This window comes from Balearica regulorum, chromosome 6 (genome assembly GCF_011004875.1).
Source record: "Balearica regulorum gibbericeps isolate bBalReg1 chromosome 6, bBalReg1.pri, whole genome shotgun sequence".
NCBI lineage: Eukaryota > Metazoa > Chordata > Aves > Gruiformes > Gruidae > Balearica > Balearica regulorum.
Genome location: NC_046189.1, coordinates 4,223,476 through 4,240,622, shown reverse-complemented (window position 1 = coordinate 4,240,622; position 17,147 = coordinate 4,223,476). Strand labels below are relative to the sequence as shown.

Sequence of the window (17,147 nt, the reverse complement as noted above, 5' to 3'; positions counted from 1 at the left end):
CAACTTCCAGCGCTGCTTTCTTGCTTTGCCTTTGCAAACCTCAATAACTTTCCTCTGAACTTCAGGTCGTATCGTGGCTCTGGCGAGCAGCGATGGATCCGTTAAGGTTCTGCAACTTGAGTTTGGGCAGCAATCCAGCCTGCGGGGCCACAGCGGCGAAGTGCGCGGCGTTCTCTTCCATCACAAGGCAGAGCAGCTGCTTTCCGGGGGTGCCGACGGTACGGTTTGTCTCTGGACCTGGGGATTAGCACGCTGCTTAATGTAACCTTAATCGCAAGGCGTTACGGGGAAAAATGGTTTGACAACATAGGAGCGAGGGCTTGGTGAAGTGTTTTCGTAGTTAATGTTTGCAGTGGGAATAATGGCCTGAAAGGAATATTATTCGGCATTTTATCCAAATAAAATCCCCAATTTCTCCCTCTATCTTTTGACACTGTGTTTTTCCAAACAGCCAGACTCTCTTTTGGTGGTTTCTGGAGAAATAGCTTTACAATGACGCCTAATGACAGAGCAGACGAATTGCAAGGAGATCGATTTTTCATGTAACACAACACGAGACACAAGAGCTGGGCGCCCCTTCCCTAGTGCCAGCCTGTGGGAAGATGCGAAGTTTTAATAATGCAGCAATGGGGGATTTTTTTCTTGCAGCAAACGCTCCGGACGCCGCCAGGGCAGCAGGAATGAGCAGGAGTTTGGGAGAGCGGCGGTGAAGGGGGGGCGGGGGGGGGACCCGACGCCCCGGAGAGCCGCGGGCGGGGGAGCGACGCTCGCCGGGACGGAGCGGGGGCGGCGGCAGCGCGGCGCCCCGCGGAAACACCGCTGCCCGCGGGAAAAGCGCGCAGCTCCGCGCCATGGCACGCCCGCGCTGAGGCCCGCGGTGCCTGAGCGCTCCGCCGCGGGATTCTTTTATTTTTTTTTCCCCACCTCTTCTTTTTTTTTTTTTTTTTTTGAGGAAAAAAATATATTTATTATAATAATACTAGGCAGAGAGCGCGGAGCTGCGCGGCCCGGCGCGGGCATGCCCGGCCCCCGGGCAGAGGAGTCCCCGCAGGGGAGCGGGACCCGCCGCGGGGGCTGCCCGCCGGCCGCGGGGCTCCTCCGCCCTCCCTCTCCCGCCTGCCTACAGCCTAACCAGCCCCCTCTCCCCCCCTTCCCGCGCCGTGGCAAATCCTGAATCGCAGGAGCTCCGCTGGGCATAGGGAGGGGATATATATTTTTTTTATTATTTTTTTTTTCCTTCTCTCTTCCCCCCCCCCCCCCCCCCCCAAGACCTGAGGAAATCCAGCCCAAGTTCGCGGCGATGACTGTGCTGCTGGCATCGGGGCTTCTCCGCGGCATCCCTGCCTCCGGCCCGCCTCGCCGCTGCCGGCTCTGAATCCTCAGCACCGGGTTAAAGCTTCATGCTCATGTTGTGGTTGCTGGCCTGCCGCTTGCCCGTGTTTTGCCATGGGAGGTGGAGGAAAAGGGATTGTCCGTGAGTCAACGCTGAAAATGTGATTAGGAGGAACTGCTTTCACTAATCTGTTTCTAACCATTTAGTCCATGGTGGCCTGTGACCCCTTTCAGCTTTCAGATCGAGCCTGATTAGGTAAGTGTAAATTATTCACTCGGGGTGAGGGAAGGCGGGTGGAAACGTTTTACTCGGAGACTCACTTACCTACGATCCTGGCCTCTCTCATGAGGAGAAATGATGAGAAAGTTCAGCTGTAAACTAATTCTGAGCTGAGCAGTATTTATTTACTTGTTGAAATCTGTCTGTGCAAGACGTCTGCGGTCGGTCTGATTTCCAGGATCGCCGCTGAGCCCAGTGCTGGCGAGTTGCTGTGGGACATCTCCGATGCTGTAGCAAAATACAGTGGTCTTATTTATGATCTTTGGAGAACTTTTTTTTTTTTTTTAAATAATTTGGAGAGCTTCCTCATCAAGCTTCACCAAATTCTCTCAACTGTTTCACATTTCCTCAGACGTGAATTACTTAATTTGCTTCTGCTTCCCCCCCCCCCCCCCCCAAATGCCCACTAATCTGCAATGTTGCAACCTACCTGTAGCATTTAGGTGGGCAAGATTCTCTGCTCTGGAGATACGTAAAGGAGCCGTATCTGCGTGAATCACTTTATTTCCAAACAACATGTTACAATAGGTATTGCTGATAGTAGTAACAGGGTGCATATCCTTGTGATGGAACCGTAGCTAGTACTTCAATTAAGAAGATATCTTTTGAATTTGATAAAGCTTGTGTAATATCCGGTGTCTCCCTCTGTTGTGGCTTTGGAAAAACTGCTTTGTCAACAGGATCCCTTAGCTGTTTCTCTAGGATTAAAGCTTTCTCCTCCTGCTGCTACTTTTTTGCTTCAATTAAGGGAGAATTAATTGCTGAACATCTGCAATCCACCAAAAATCCTGATACATAAAAAATACCACCCAGAAGGAGGGGGGGGGGTATGTGTTTGCTGGTGTAAGTTAATGCATGTTTGTATATTCTATGTGTATCTGTGTGTGCACACTGTGGGAGCAGAGGAAGAGAAGGAACGACACGTACACACAAACAGTCTGGTTTTGGTGTGTGCCAGCAACTATCTCCATCGTTCCTCAACCCCTACAATGCTAACATTTCATCTCCTGTAAAAGTTTCCTGTAATACTTTGCCCAGTTCTCTTAAGAGAGGTCAGAAACCATTTTGCTGCTGGGCTCGCACTGCCTGTTGGCTGGTACGCAGGCAGGACGGCGTGCTGGTGGCAGTGATGTGGCACCGCCAGCGGCCAATAGCACACCCAAGGCGCACACACACACACACACACACACACACACGGAGCCTTGGCCCGGAGCTGGCTCTCCTGGGGCAGTGTGGAGCTCCTCTCCCTCTCTGGGGCAGTCCTCTGCTCCACCACCTAAGCAGAGCTCTCCGAAGGTCGGGCCGTGCTGCATCGCTCCCAAACTTTTAGAAAGGCTCCAGCTTAATAAGGCAAACCCATTTCAGAGGTTCTGTGCATTACACGGGCATTTAACATCCTGCTCGCTGCATTTTTCTCTGGGAATTACTGAAATGCTGAATAACGGAGAAGATGAATTACATCTTTGCTTCTGTCGGGATTATACGGACCTGCCGCAGGCTGGGCTGTGTTGATAGCCCAGGTAGTCCCTCTTCCTCTTCAGAAATGCTATATAAAAAATTCTGTACTATTCCACCTCTCGCAGACCAAGTATAACCCAGCACCACCTTTCATATGGTACGCAGATCTGCCTACAGGTTATGCTTCTGTCATTTTTCAACTCCTGTTTCCCACCTCAGTTTAATGAAGTTGGGCTGTGCACTGTACGTAGCACGGAGGGACAGTGGCTACAGCAAGAGGTTAAGAGCACGCTTAAACTTGGGTTCAAGCCCCTCTGAGCTGCCCATCACCGTGTGATTTCGGGCAGCTAGTTTAACTTCTGGTGTATCAGAAAACTCAACTGCACGAATGAGGAAAGTAAAAATTAGATGAATCTGTGAGCCACCTGGTTTGTGGGCATATGCTTACAGGCTGTGTGTCTAATTTATGTATTGCATATGCTTTATTCTCTGTAACAATAATTGAGAAGAGGCTTAATTCAAATGAAACGGCGACAGTTATCTGTGCAGTTTGAAAGCATTGATTTATTCTGGGGTGCTGGTTGAAAGTATGGCCTTTGTTATGTCAGTATTCCTTAGAATTTTGAGCTTGTTCTTACTTAAAAATATTTGTTTTCAGACCACAACACTGGTCTCCTTATGGAAGCAGCTGTTTCTATCTGGCATTGAGTTCCCATGGAGAAGCTGAGGAGGGGGATGGCTCTTCGTATCCACGAAGCCTGGATACTTCTGCTTGTAATCCCTGCTTTGGTCACTCCAGCTGCCATCAATCATGAAGACTACCCTGCCGATGAAGGGGACCAGACCTCCAGCAATGACAATCTGATCTTTGATGACTACCGAGGGAAGGGCTGTGTGGATGACAGTGGCTTTGTGTACAAACTGGGAGAACGTTTTTTCCCGGGACATTCCAACTGTCCCTGTGTCTGTACTGAGGATGGACCTGTTTGCGATCAACCAGAATGCCCTAAAATCCATCCAAAGTGCACAAAAGTGGAACACAATGGATGCTGTCCAGAATGCAAAGAAGTGAAAAACTTTTGTGAATATCACGGGAAAAATTACAAAATCTTGGAGGAATTTAAGGTATGAAACCCTCTCTTCAGTATTTAGTAATAATGTGCTATGGAAATTGTATTTCTTGTGGGGACTCTCAAAGGCACTTGGTATTTCCTCACTGCTGTTAATTGGCGCTAAAGCTGAAGACCCTTTGAGCTTTGATGCAGGTCTGGCTAATGTGAAAGCTGCCACCTCCTCCCTCACGTGCACCAAGTGAGGGCCAGTGGTCGATCAGAAGTCCCCGTGTAAAATGCCAGCCCTCTGAATCTGCTACTCTGGACAAACTCCTTCTTTACTCATAGCATGAATCAGGTTGGACTACCAATGATGTCTGTAAAAATGGTTGTAAACAACACCGAGTGCTTTTTGAGAACCCCTTTTCCAATTTGGATAGCAAAAATTGATGGCATGGTACTGAGAGTTGTTACTCATAACTGTATGAGAACGCAAGCAGATTGCAAGCTGTATTTAATATTTTCATTTCAACTGTGGTAAGGCTGTCTAGAATGGCAGAAGATGAATTTCTAGGCAGATGACCATCTCAAGTAATGAGAAATATGGAGTTTAATTGTAATGGTTGAGTTCCTATTAGGAATGCTGTAAAGAAATCCTTCATGAATGTATCTGAAAAATAAGACCAGATTTTCAAAAACCACTACCCTTTACACAACCTGCATCTCTCATTCTAATGAGTTTGATTGCATGTTTTCAATTCTGCTCAGGAAAATAGCATTTCACAATGAAGAACAGGGTCTGCAAAGGTAATAGGTATACATGACTTTGTTCTCCCAGGTCATGTGGCTTTAAAATTCATAGCTCCTTAATTAACAACAGCCTATTCGTGGCTGTATGCCGGATCCCATTATACACTTGCCAATTTATTTTCTTTTCTGACAATGAAAATACTTCCATATAGGTCTGTGTACTTCACAGGTTCTCAGTAACATAAATCACAATTTCCTTTTTCCCAGATTCTGTCATTTTTCAGTGAAGGTAGTATTTAGTTCCTTTCTTCTATCATGTGTGGTTTATCTTCATCTTTTTCTGCCCGTCTGTAACCACAGTCACTCAGTATGGGCAAGGCAGTTTAATGGCATGGTCACAAGGCAAAACGAATACATGAGGAACATCTCGAGGGCCCTCCCGATCAACCTCTTCTCTGCTTTGCTTTCCTGAGGAATGTGAAGATGCTGATTTTGTGAACTGCTTCAATAGCAGTTTCTTCTTGCCAGAAGAAAGCCTAACCCAACTTCATCCCACAAGCATGCTTCAGTGGTCCCGTGTTGACTGCCGTGTTGTCAGGTGATGAAGCGTCCCAGCTAGGCGTCATTTTGCCACACAGTCAGGTTCTTACGTGAAAGGTGCAAGGACTCTTTTTGGAGAGATTCCAGTGGGAGAATAATGAGATGGATGGTCTCATTAAAGTGTCTTTTGCATGTGAATGAAATGCAAAAGTACTAATCACTTTCCCTGAGAGAAATAATTGCACCCTGATAACGGATTAAAGGATAAAGAAACAGACGTTAGGGGAGAAGGCTATTGGAGGGAGTTAGAGTGATCTGGTTCATTGTTTGCTGTGCTCAAAAACTGTGGGGCCTTGTGTGGAAAGCAGAGTTCCAGGATCCTCTGAGAAACACAAAGTAGGTGGTGGCACGCCGCCCTCGCACAGGGTACCCTTCGGTCCAGGACTGGGATCCCTCAGGCTTAATTTACTTGACAGTCGAGCTTGTGACCTGGACTTTGTGTTTTGCTCAAAACCTTGTGGAACAGGGCAGGAAACGATTGTTTTTGAAATCTATGTGTTTACCTAGAATAAATAGTGAAACTTTTTTTCCTCTAAGTAGTGGAAAAGATTCAGGCTATAGGATATTACTGTGCACTTCCAGGGGTGTTTTGAGTGGGGAAAAAAAAGAGCACCCATGAACTGTAAGTTTATAAATCCTATAGGAAAGACAGAACTTCAGAATGCAGCAAACTGCTGCGATGAAGTGAAATCTTGACTTCATTGAAGCATCCAAGCATTTTACTATTTACTTCAACCTAATAAAGATTTTATCTGCTATCTCCACAGCAGAAATTCGGAGCAGTCCATAGGTTTCGTACGCTCTGAGCTCTGCTCTTCCCTCATCCTGTTGCATTTATAAGGTCTGCAAACTTTCTCAAGTCCATTCCCCGGACGTGGAAGTCTGTCTTTGGCAAAGAGGAGAGGCTTCCTCCAGTCGTTGTGATTCAAACCAGACTGCTTTCAGTGGAAACGAAGGCACTGTTTTAAGTGGGCACGTAACCCTTTTATCCACTTGATTTACTCTTGCTAATGGGTAGGTTCCAAATCGTCATCTGTAGAAGTGCTCCTCAGTGCTGGGTTACAGCTGAAATTAGCCTCCATTTAAAACTCTTTTGCAAGCATGTGTCTGCGTGTGTGCACACAAACGTTCGTACTTGCTCTGGTAGTATTACCAGGACTCACTCATCTCATAGAAATTTCAACTGCCTGATCTTTCACAACTTAGGATTTGTTTTTCTCTGGGAATTTCTTTTTCTCTAGGATATCAAAATCTGTGAGAGGTTTCCATTGGGAAGAATTTTCCTGTCTTGTTTCTACGTTTCTGTTTAGCTTTGGGGTGAGAGAAATCCAAATGCGATTTAGTCTTTTTTTTTTTTTCTTACCACTGACAGTAGGTGTGACTCTCTCAGGGTAAAGGAGTAGTTATAAAGACCCGTTTCTTGAATATTTACCTTTCTTCTAGTGAGCTATGATTTTTTTGACTCATAACAATCGTAAGCACAAAATATAAACATGACAACCATCTAGCTCAGACAGCTGTCCAAATGTTTATGCTTGTGCCCCTAAATTGCTAACACGTACAAATGAAATGCTGAACTGAAACTCAATTGTAAATCTAAACCCATTAGTAGTTTTTCTTGTATCCTTTGTAAAACCTTGTGTCCCTGACAGATGGTTTAGTAACCCCATGTAGCATCTTCATAGCTCTGTTACGAGTCCTGGGAGATCTTTGTGGGTTTCGAGCCCCAGCTGCCCACGCCTGCCGCATCCCCTCGCTTTCCTGGGACTTACTCCCCGCTTCGGCCGAGGCTGCAGTTCCACCGGGAAGCCCCGCACAGGAAAGGTCGGTGCGGTCTCTCTAATGTGAGTCAAGAGCCGACTCAAATTGATTGCTGCCTGGCGCTCAGGATTTTGACTCCTATGGAGCAGTACACGGGAGAAAGGGGAGGTCTGGTGGCTTTTACCGGGATCCATCTGTCTCTTTCCCAACCTTATTTCCACTTCTGTCCTTGTCAGCCTCGAATCTGGCCTCTCCGGTCCCTCTCAGAGGCGGACATGGGGTGATGGGCAGCTGTGGTGGCTGCAGGGAAGGTGTGAAGGATGCTGCAAGTCTCAGGCATCCAGTCTCTCCGTTTTCTCCAGAGGAATCTGGCAGGGACTCTCGGGGTCACTTAGCAGCTTGCTTTTTCTCCCACGCATCAGCCGTGTTTTGATTTCAGTCCTGGAGGTTAAGGTCCAAGTCCCAAGCGCTCTGCGCTTGCCCGTACTAGCAGACATCTCTCAGGGAGGTTGTTAACCCTCCCCTTTCTTCCCAGAGAGAGAAAACAAGCAAATAACAACTCAGAGAGCGGTCTCGGTTATTGCAAGTACACACGGTTGTGTTTTAAATGAATGTTCCCAGACAGCAGCTTATGTAAACTTAAGGAGACAGTGTACCGCCAGCGTGATGGATGTTCATTGGCAGCTTGTGGAGAAATCGTGCAAATGTCAGTGAGACAACAGTTTTCCTAAGTGCTGATTAGTTTTTACTCTCCTGCATAAGTTACTCAGAGAAAAGCACACGCCTACCCGCATTTGAGAAATGCAGTTTGCGGCGTGGCTTGACGTACGTTTGTAGCCACAGTAAGGAGGTGTCTGAAAAGGATTAGATTGTCAGTTTAAAATGTCCGTAATCACTTGTGAACTCCCTACATCCCTCCTCACCCAATATAGGCATATCCGGAATAACCACCTTCTATGGACCTGTATGAGGATGTAGCAAAATGTAATTGCTGGGAAATGAATGACCGGCTCACAAGAGGTTGTCAAAGCTGGCATCTTGAAGCATTCTCTTCATTTTAGACCGTACAGGCTGGTGCTGCTCCCTGTCCCTGTGGGAGAGTGAGTCCTGGTGACATGGGTTTTGGTAGCACGATGCCATCCTTCTCAAAGTCAATGGCAGAAATTTTCTAGCCACCGACTTTAAAATACCTCCATTTGCCTGCCAGGGCTTTGGATGAGTTATCCTTTGGGTGGGAACACGAGACGTTTTGGCATCACAACTTGGCCTTCCTGGTAATGTTCCTGTCAGAAGAGCAGCTTCTCCTTTCAACCTGCAGTTGTGAACTCGAGCTTTGAAACATCAAGGACATTTTTTTGGGTGCTCTTCAGTGGCTGTCCTGCTTTCTGCCAAGCACAGAGCTACAATTTCTTCCAGCCGCTGGCTCTGCCGATGCGTAACCTTTCGTCTGCCTGCCCTTTCCAGTGCCTTCTCCACCAACTTGTTCTCTCCCCTTCCACCGTGACCGCTCCCCTCCCAAACCCATCCTCAGTCAAAAAGTCCCCAGCGATGCCCCAACGTTTGTCCTTTGCGTCGGGCGCAGGTGTGGAGGGAGAACAACCCATTCCCTGTGGGCAGGCCTCCACACGGGGGAAAAAAAAGAACAGGAAAGGGGAAATTTTCGTTTCGTTCTAGAGCACAGTCTCCACTGACTTGAAAAGAGCCAGGATTTCACTGCTGGAGCTCTACTTTATTTTTCTTTCCCATGTTTCCTGCCACTATATCTGAAGTTCATTGCTTTGTTTTGTCCACAAATCATCTGTAATCCTTCAGCTAGGGCTTCTGTATCTCGCTGACTTTATGTCTTCTCGAGCAGCACTTTGCACAGTAGGGATCACAGCTCTAACAGGGATCTTCGGGGTATAATCAGAATCCAAAATAAATGAGGGCCTGTATAAGCATAGCATTATCATATACTAATTCTCAGCTCGTTATGGAAACCTTTACTTTGGAATAGCAGCACCTCCTTCTCCTTTGTTAATGCTCTTTAAAAATGTTTTATTAATGCAATTATCTCAATATAACTTAACGAAATAAGACCTCTCATCAAAAGGCATTAGCACATGCAAGAGTGTATTCAGCTGTTATCCCGGCATCTCTCAGTCCCTGAAATGCAGCGTGTCCATTCTGCCACTGGAGAAAAGGAGGCAATGAAACCAAAAAGTGATTCCCCGCCCCCAGAACCATGCCAGAAATAGAAATTAAGTGGCGCAAACTACAGCCTTGCTCTGACCACGAGTTACCCAGCCCGGGAGTGCAACCTTATCAAATATGAATGGAACGCTCGGGACGTTCCTGGAGCACTACTGATGGGATGATGCTGTTAGGTGAAAAACAAGAGCTCGTTGCAGCGCTGGGTGGAAAGGGGAGGCGAGGGGGAGCAGTGTGCAACCATCCGGTGCCTGGGGCGGTGCAGGGGGCTGCTCTGAGAGGCCCCCAGCCCTGCCCGGGTGTATTGAACTGCCCAGCCGCAGGTTTGGCGTGTGGACGCTGTGGTTTATAGCAGCGTGAGAAAACGGAGATACAGCACCTTAAATCTGAGGAGCTTCGTTAGGCCACTACAAACACAAAGTGAGGAGAAAAGGGAGGTTCTTTACTGAGTTTTCTCCTCTATTATATGAGTTTCCTGGTGAGTCTTGGGAAGCGCTCAAATCGTGGCAAGCTAATCATCGCAAGCACTAGCATATTAAAACCTTTTGGTAGTATACAAAACCAGTCGCCCAAATCACTAGTAGTTTTCAAATCTCCACTGATGAATTCCAAGAAACTGATTACTAACCCAAGCCAGCATGGGGCCCCAGTTTTAATATTGGCATTTTTCTCTCCGAGATGTGTGCAGCAGGGTTTTTTTCTACTATGACTCAAACAAATGGGGCTTTTTTTTTTTTTTTTTTTCTCTCTTCTTCTTCTTGTGTGTTCTGCAATTTCACGTACGGTTAGAAAATCATAATACAAAAGAAATTTCAATAACGTGCCTGTGCTTTAATAAAAGGAGCCATGAACAATGCCAGCTCTGAAGATAGCATACAGCCATTGAAATCAGACAGGGGAAACAGAACATCAGTCAGATGGAAAAGTATGATTTATTATCTCCCTCCTGGCAAAATTACAGTGACAATGTCTATGCAAAGGAATCTGAAATTACTGACTTACTGTATTTCAGTCATAATTTGTACCAAGAAAACATACTAAAATAGATAGGCATGTCATATATTGATCTATAGTGATACCTAGTTTTTAAATTATGTTATGTACTTAGTTACTGGTTCTATAACATATATATTACATTATGCACGAGTGTATTATTACAATAGGTGAAAGAAGATGGGCTGTATTCAGAATTTGGCTACAAAAAATCCATGCTGTTGTTTTCTCCAGATCACAGTAATACACGGAGGCCCCAAAAGCACAGAGCTCCGTGGTGCCGGCTGCGCTACACACATATTCTCTCAAAGCTCCCCATTGAAATACATGAGACCCAAAACTTGAGCATCAGCATGATTCAAAATCACAAGGGATTAAGCACAAGCCCCCGTGTTTTAATCACAGTGCACCGTTGCGGGAGCGCAGTGCAAAATTTGGCCGGTACATGCAAGCCCAAGGGATTGGTATTTTTCCAGTAAATGTGACACAGGAATGAACATGTGCCCAACATTTGTACCGCCAAAGCTGCGGCTGGGCTTTCAGATATTTGCGCCAGGAAATAGCCCATCGACTCTGCTTGCTTCCAGATTTGGGGGCTGTCCAGAGAGCTACTGAAAGAGAGGAGATATCTCTGCACAGCCGGAGAAGAGGCTCTGGCACTCCCTCTCCCCTCCGTTGCTGCTGGAGCCGTGCTGTTAAGAAAATGGGATGTGTAGTACATGCAACTGTTACCAGCTCCTTCCAAGAGTGGTAAAATCACGTCTGAGGCTTTATTGGCGTGCCAGACAATGCTCAGTGGGGCCAAGGAGAGAAGCGCTCTTCCCGTGGCTCACCCAGGGAATGTCCATCTCTGGCACCCAAGCTGTTTCTGTAGCGCTGGTGAGCGTGAGGTCGTCAGCTTGTGTCATCCATAGAAATGTTGATGGATCATTGGCGAGAAGTTTCTTAGACAACCGTTTCTTACCAGAGCAAGGGGAAGTGCAGGTGTGTGTTTGTTGCTACTGGAATGTGCTTTACGCAGAATTGCATTCATTAAAAATAATGCTCAATTAGCTAATTATCCTAGTTATTGTTTTTAAGGCTATAATTAGATAAGTCATGTAGTGACAATGCTCAGTCTAGTTGCAAAATAAAAATACATGTAGCGTTAGGCTTCCTTACTCTTTGTTCTGCGGTACAGTTCAGAGGTAATTCTTTGGGAATTACAATAAACTTGTTATGCCTGGAGGAGCATTAGGGTTTGAAGCAGCTCCTCAAAGCAGGGAATCTCTCAGTCTGAGCTGTGGTCGTCCTGGGCAGGAAAACCTTTCTGACTGAGGGTTAACCCACTGTGCTCCCTGGGTGTTAGCAGGTGCCTGCATGTCCTCTCATCACAGATAACCTGTTCAATCCCATTTTCATTTCACATCCTTCCTGGCTTGGGCTCATAACCAAATGTGATAACATCTCCTGAGGGTCAGAAGCCTCCCAGACCCTGCTGGCTTATCTCCTGAGGGTTTAAGCAATGGCAACGGGGGCAGACAGGGGAATTTGGAGAATGCTTTCTCCATGGTGCCAGCTGGTAAAAGAGCTGCTTTATTCTGTGGGGCCGGTGGGTCAGGTTCTCCACTGCTATGAACTGCTGCAGCTCCATGGATCACAGGTGGCCCATTGGGATGTTACACTGGTGCAAAGTTCGGTACCAGTTAGGTATTCCTCTGTGGAGTTTGCATGATGCTGACCTGAGATGAGGATTTGCCTGAGGGGAGCTCCCATGAAGCCTAATCCACCTTGCCAGCTGCCAGAAAGTAAAGAGTTACACTAGGCCATCAAAAAAGTACAGACAATGGAGAAAGAGAGAGAAAAAGCAAAGAGGAACAAGTCAGTATTTGGTGTGATTTGTTTGCCCCTCTCCCACTTCTCAACATGCAATGAAATCAGGACTGGTGTCAAAGCCCGGGAGCAAAGGGAACCAAGCCCGCAGCAAACCCAAGGAGACACGTGTGGTTAACCCACTGGTGCAACCACAACTCGCCACTTGGCGGGACGGGGCTTTGAAGCAGGGCCTGGAGACAATGAAGGAGAAGGGGATGTACATGTAGATGTAATTTTGGGCGCTCAGCACCCTTGAGCTCCTGTACCCTCAGCAACGTAAAGGAAAAAATCAAGTCAGCTCCTAACCGCACCTTGGACATAGACTTGGTTTCAGCCAACATGTCTTTGCTTGGGAGGAGAAAAAGGTGATACAGCAACAGAGCGTGTTAACGGAGATCAGTAACGAGCTAAGGAATCCCTTAGGGCACAAGAGGTGCAAAACCGTGCGAAACGCTGTGAGGGTGGTAGAGCACTGAAATCTGCAGCGTGGGGCCTACAGCAAGAGGAGCTCACACCTTCCCTTGACTGCCACAACCCAGCCAGGAGTCACCCGCCGGGATGATTGTTTCCAGCTGCCTGAGCAGCGCGAGGATGACGGAGCTTGCCTTCAGACAAAGCAGCCTGACTCCAAAGATTAAGTTCAGTTCGGCCGAACAGCCATCATCTGGCTTCATTGTGAGTGGGAGGGTCACAGGGCCAAATCCATCACGGGTGTGAATCTACCTGGCCTGTACTGTGGCTGTGGAAAACTGCAGGAGAAGGAATGGGATCCAAACCTCCTCCCCAGCGATGGCTGGTTATGCTATACCTACCTCCTTAATACACATTCAGTACTTTATCGGTACATAGAGCTGATCTCGCCACCTTCTCCCATCTTTTGGCGTGAATGAAGAAGGAAACAGCGCTCAGGCGTAGGGAAAACGCAAGGAAAAGGGATCAGCTTTCTGGCCGGGTCCTTGGTTCCTTTCTCCCTGTCCCAGGAGATTTTCTCCTAGACGAGGCGCCTTCATTGCAAAGAGCTGACAGGGAGGGAGCGGAGAGCAGGAAGCTGCCAGCTGGGCTCTGTTTCCCTACTGATATTAAAAGGAGCTTAACAAATGTGAAGAGCACACAAACATTTTGTCTGCGTCCGAACGGGGCTGCCCATCACATGTTGGAGACGCAGTCCCATCTGTCATATCTGTAACCTTTCGAAAGGAGTTCTGTTCCCTGTGCACTGGGCATATCTGAACTAAAACACTATTGTAATAGAGTCATTAAAATTATCACCGCAGTAATAGAGACCTCCAGTCCCCTTCAGGCCCAGGGTAGGTGAGGTCAGGAATAAAAGGAGACATATATCAAAACAAAGGGAGTGTTCTTACCAAAGAAGTGCAAAGTCACGTTGTTAGGGACAGCTCCACTGCTGCTCTCAGGAGAGAAAAGCAACCACAAGACGGCAGATATGCAGCTCCCGTGGAAAAAGGGCCAGGGCTTGGCTCAAGGTTGTCTCTCTCTCATCAGCTAATGAGGAGTCACCCTCCAGATCCAGACATGGCTCCAGGAGCCTTTTAAACCCATCGGGTTGTGTGGCACATAGCAAGTAGATGAGTACGAAGCTCCTAATGCCGTCACAATCCTGAATCATCAGACGTGGGCCCGGGATGCCCATGGTGAGGCATGTCTTCTGTGCTTCTCTCCCTCATCTGGCTTACTCATCTGTAGTAGCTCCCCAGGAATTTTTACAAAAGGATGGCAAGGGTAATGTTGTTTCCAGGTATAGACAGGTATGGTCTGGGGCTGAGAGGAGGATATACATGGCCTGGAGGGATTACAGCGTCTTTATGCCTTTCCACCTCCAGAATCCAAGCCTGGTGACCAGCCTGCTGGAAAGACTCTTGTAGCTGTGAATAGATAAGCAGCAGTTAGGGGTAACTAAAACTGAGCTTTGGTTGGAGAGCTGCAGCATCTGCAGGCTAAGACAATAGGCAAGTCATCTTCAACCTCCTTGTGGTGGGACTGCTTTCTGTATAGGATGGAGTCACCATTTATAGAAAGTGTTTTCAGTAATGTATTTGTGTCTCTCTTGTCCTCTCAGTTGAGTGAGAAATTTGTCATTTCATTTCAGTCTTACATTAGTAACGTTTGTGTGTGTGTGTTGGGGGCTCCGTTAGAAATACAGGATCTCAGCATCCACTTCTGCTGCTTCTTGGAAGCCCGCTCCTTGATTTAGTCGATCTACAGTATGGTGCAAGCATTTTTCAATTTTTTGGATGGCCCAATTCATTTGTATTGCTAGTGTTCCGTATAAGTAGGATAGAGCTCCAGTTTCTCACTGCAAAGAAATTATCTAATGACTTAGTAGTTTTTTTCCCATTGCAAAATCATTTGCAACCTGATGGCGTTTCCAGTGATTGTACTCGTCTCTAATCACTCACTGGGCTGTTTATTTGAACAACTTTCCACCTATGGAAAATCGAAGTCATTATGGTTTCTGTAGCATAATTGACTGTGTCTCCACTAGCTGGATGGATGATTTTTATTTTTTCAAATAAGTGACAAAAATGAGTGAAATTTTTGCCCCGTGGAACTTCTTGTATTGGTGCACATGGATGCAAAAAAGAGCCATTTACCAAACTTTTCACACAATTTAGACATTTATGCACTGCTAATAGTAAAGGCCAAGCGAGCAGCCCCGAACAGAAGTGGGCTGATTTCAGTCTCGCCTTCTGGTGGGACTCGCTAGCTAGCCCGTTCTCCACAGTTTGGCACCTGCAAAATTTCTCAGTTGAAAGCTTTCTCTGAACTTCCCTGCAATCTCCTGCTAATCTGCCTGAGATCACAGGCAATTTCAATAACAATGAAAATGATTCTAATTTCGACTCCAGGAGTATCTTCGATGAATGCTATCCCGGCTTCTTTTTTATTCATCTCCCCTGGTTTATGACTTCCCACCTCAGCCGTAATGCGGAAACCGTTTTTACCTTCGATTTTATTCATCAGGTCCTTTTTAACTTTCTTCCCTTTCTTGCTTCCTGCCAATAAATTCACCACCTGAAACTGTAGCTACAAAAACCATTTCCATCAGAATTGTCATTGTCCTTAGCGTCATTAAAAGTTACAGCTACTCTTAAGATGTAAGTGCCCAATTTGACAGACTTCGCTTTCCATTGCTCTGCTTTTCCTGCTGTTTTATCTGCGTAGAACAGGATGCCATCAGTCGAGCCTGTCTGAGGGGGGAGGCTGAATGTGATTATCCATATGAGCGCTGGCACACACTCTCTTGAAAACTAAAAGATGGAGAGATTGGCAGCAGAGATGGTTTTCAGCTTTCCTTCCCTTGGACTCCAGCATTGGCAGGGGATGGGACGCATCTAGGCCTTCCCGGGGACGTGTAGGCAGGAGGTGCACGTAGATACAGGTAGTGGATCCGAATCTAAGGCGAGGTACTGACCAAGGCATGCAGAAGTACCAGGCTAGATCTACTGCATTCAAAACCACCTTGACATCAGTAGAAATGGAGATGATGGCATCTCCTTCTTCTTACGGGGTTTGCACTTCTTTTTCTAACATGTTTTCAAAAGGGGAGATAGCATTGCAACTCTGTATTCAGTAAAACTACGCTGCATATTTTCCCTTCGCAATATAATCTAGAAAAAGCATATACTTATGCACCATTTCCTTTCTGGTGTTTAAAGGAGGTGGGAGCTAACGTGCCTGATTAAGGTTTGCGGTGATATCAAGAGTCCTGGCATCTGCTCTGTATTTGCTCTGCTGTGATGGATCCTTGGGTTTCCGTGGGGCTCAGAAAGAAAACACAGTGGCTTAATTTATTGGTTATACACTCCTTCAAATTCCAGTCAACCACACAGATTTCTCCAATCATTGTGCTCATTTTGTAAATATACCTATTTGACTGTGAAAAGCATCACAGGCCCCAATAACAGGTCTATTCAATTCAGTGCAAGTACTTAGAGTGCCTTCTACTAACTCAAAAAAGCCTCTGCATGATCAGTACGTGACTATTGTAACGTGATTAGATGGTTGTAAACACTTACATGAAGCTTTTCTATTTCCTTCCTCAAAAGAAATGTCAAGTATTTGTGATATAGTTGTAAAGTTTGTATTGCTCTGTAGTTGTTTGCTAGTAGCTGTGTGTAATTGGTGGAGGGCTGTTGTGCGATAGTCAGGCAGCACGAGGACACGGTCCTTATGTGACCACTTCATGGCACCTAGTCAATGAGATTAAGTCTTCGAGTATGGGATTATGGGATATTCTTGTTCCAATACCCTCTTCAAGCTTAGCTGGAGAGTGTAGGAAGGAGGGGGAAGAGAGCAGCCCAATAAATCCTGATAACTGGATCTCAGCACAGATGACTTGGAGGGCAGTTGCAAGAATTTGCAGTAGCTTTGAGCAACCTGTATGCTAGCTCCGGCAGAGATGTAAACTGTCTTCCATGAGGCTGAAAACTCAGGTACGAAGAAAGTACCACACAATTTAAAGTCTTTTCTTGAAAAGGTAAGGAGAGGTCCAAAGTCTCGGGAAGTGGCTGTGCTAAACATGCCTGGAGGAGATCTGGAGCTGGCATCTAAATTCACAGAGCGGGAAGTCTTCAGGAGTAACATGCCTGTTTATAGCGTGTGCTAATGATACAAGATCCACTGGCTCTTGCCGTACTTAGGTGCCAGATCACACTTTGCTCTCCAAAGGCTGCTTGGGAAATGGGCACCGGCTTGGGAAATGGGCACCTCCCAGCTCCCGGAGGGGTACGAGCCGCAAACCCCGAGTATGAGTGAAGCCAGCTGGATTAATCTCAGCTAATCGCAGGAGACTGCAGCCTTAACACTTGACCTGAGACCTCTCCTGAGCTGGGTGACAGCCCACGTATAGGACTGAA

At 46.6% G+C, this 17,147-nt stretch overlaps 2 protein-coding genes across 3 annotated transcripts in view; both read left to right on the top strand.

The window, feature by feature from the left end:
* Positions 1–780, top strand: part of SPAG16 (sperm associated antigen 16) — a 404,854-nt gene extending 404,074 nt beyond the window's left edge. The window contains 1 exon segment of the mRNA XM_075755745.1: positions 66–780. Coding sequence (XP_075611860.1) covers positions 66–265 — 200 coding nt within the window. The 3' untranslated portion in view covers positions 266–780.
* A 213-nt stretch (positions 781–993) lies between these two features.
* The window catches only part of VWC2L (von Willebrand factor C domain containing 2 like), a 52,547-nt gene continuing 36,393 nt past the window's right edge, over positions 994–17,147 (top strand). For both annotated transcript variants that reach the window (XM_075755743.1, XM_075755744.1), the window contains exons 1-2: positions 994–1,588; positions 3,729–4,195. In XM_075755743.1, the coding sequence (XP_075611858.1) occupies positions 3,785–4,195 (411 nt within the window). In that variant the 5' untranslated portion in view covers positions 994–1,588; positions 3,729–3,784. The remainder of the gene's footprint in view (positions 1,589–3,728; positions 4,196–17,147) is intronic.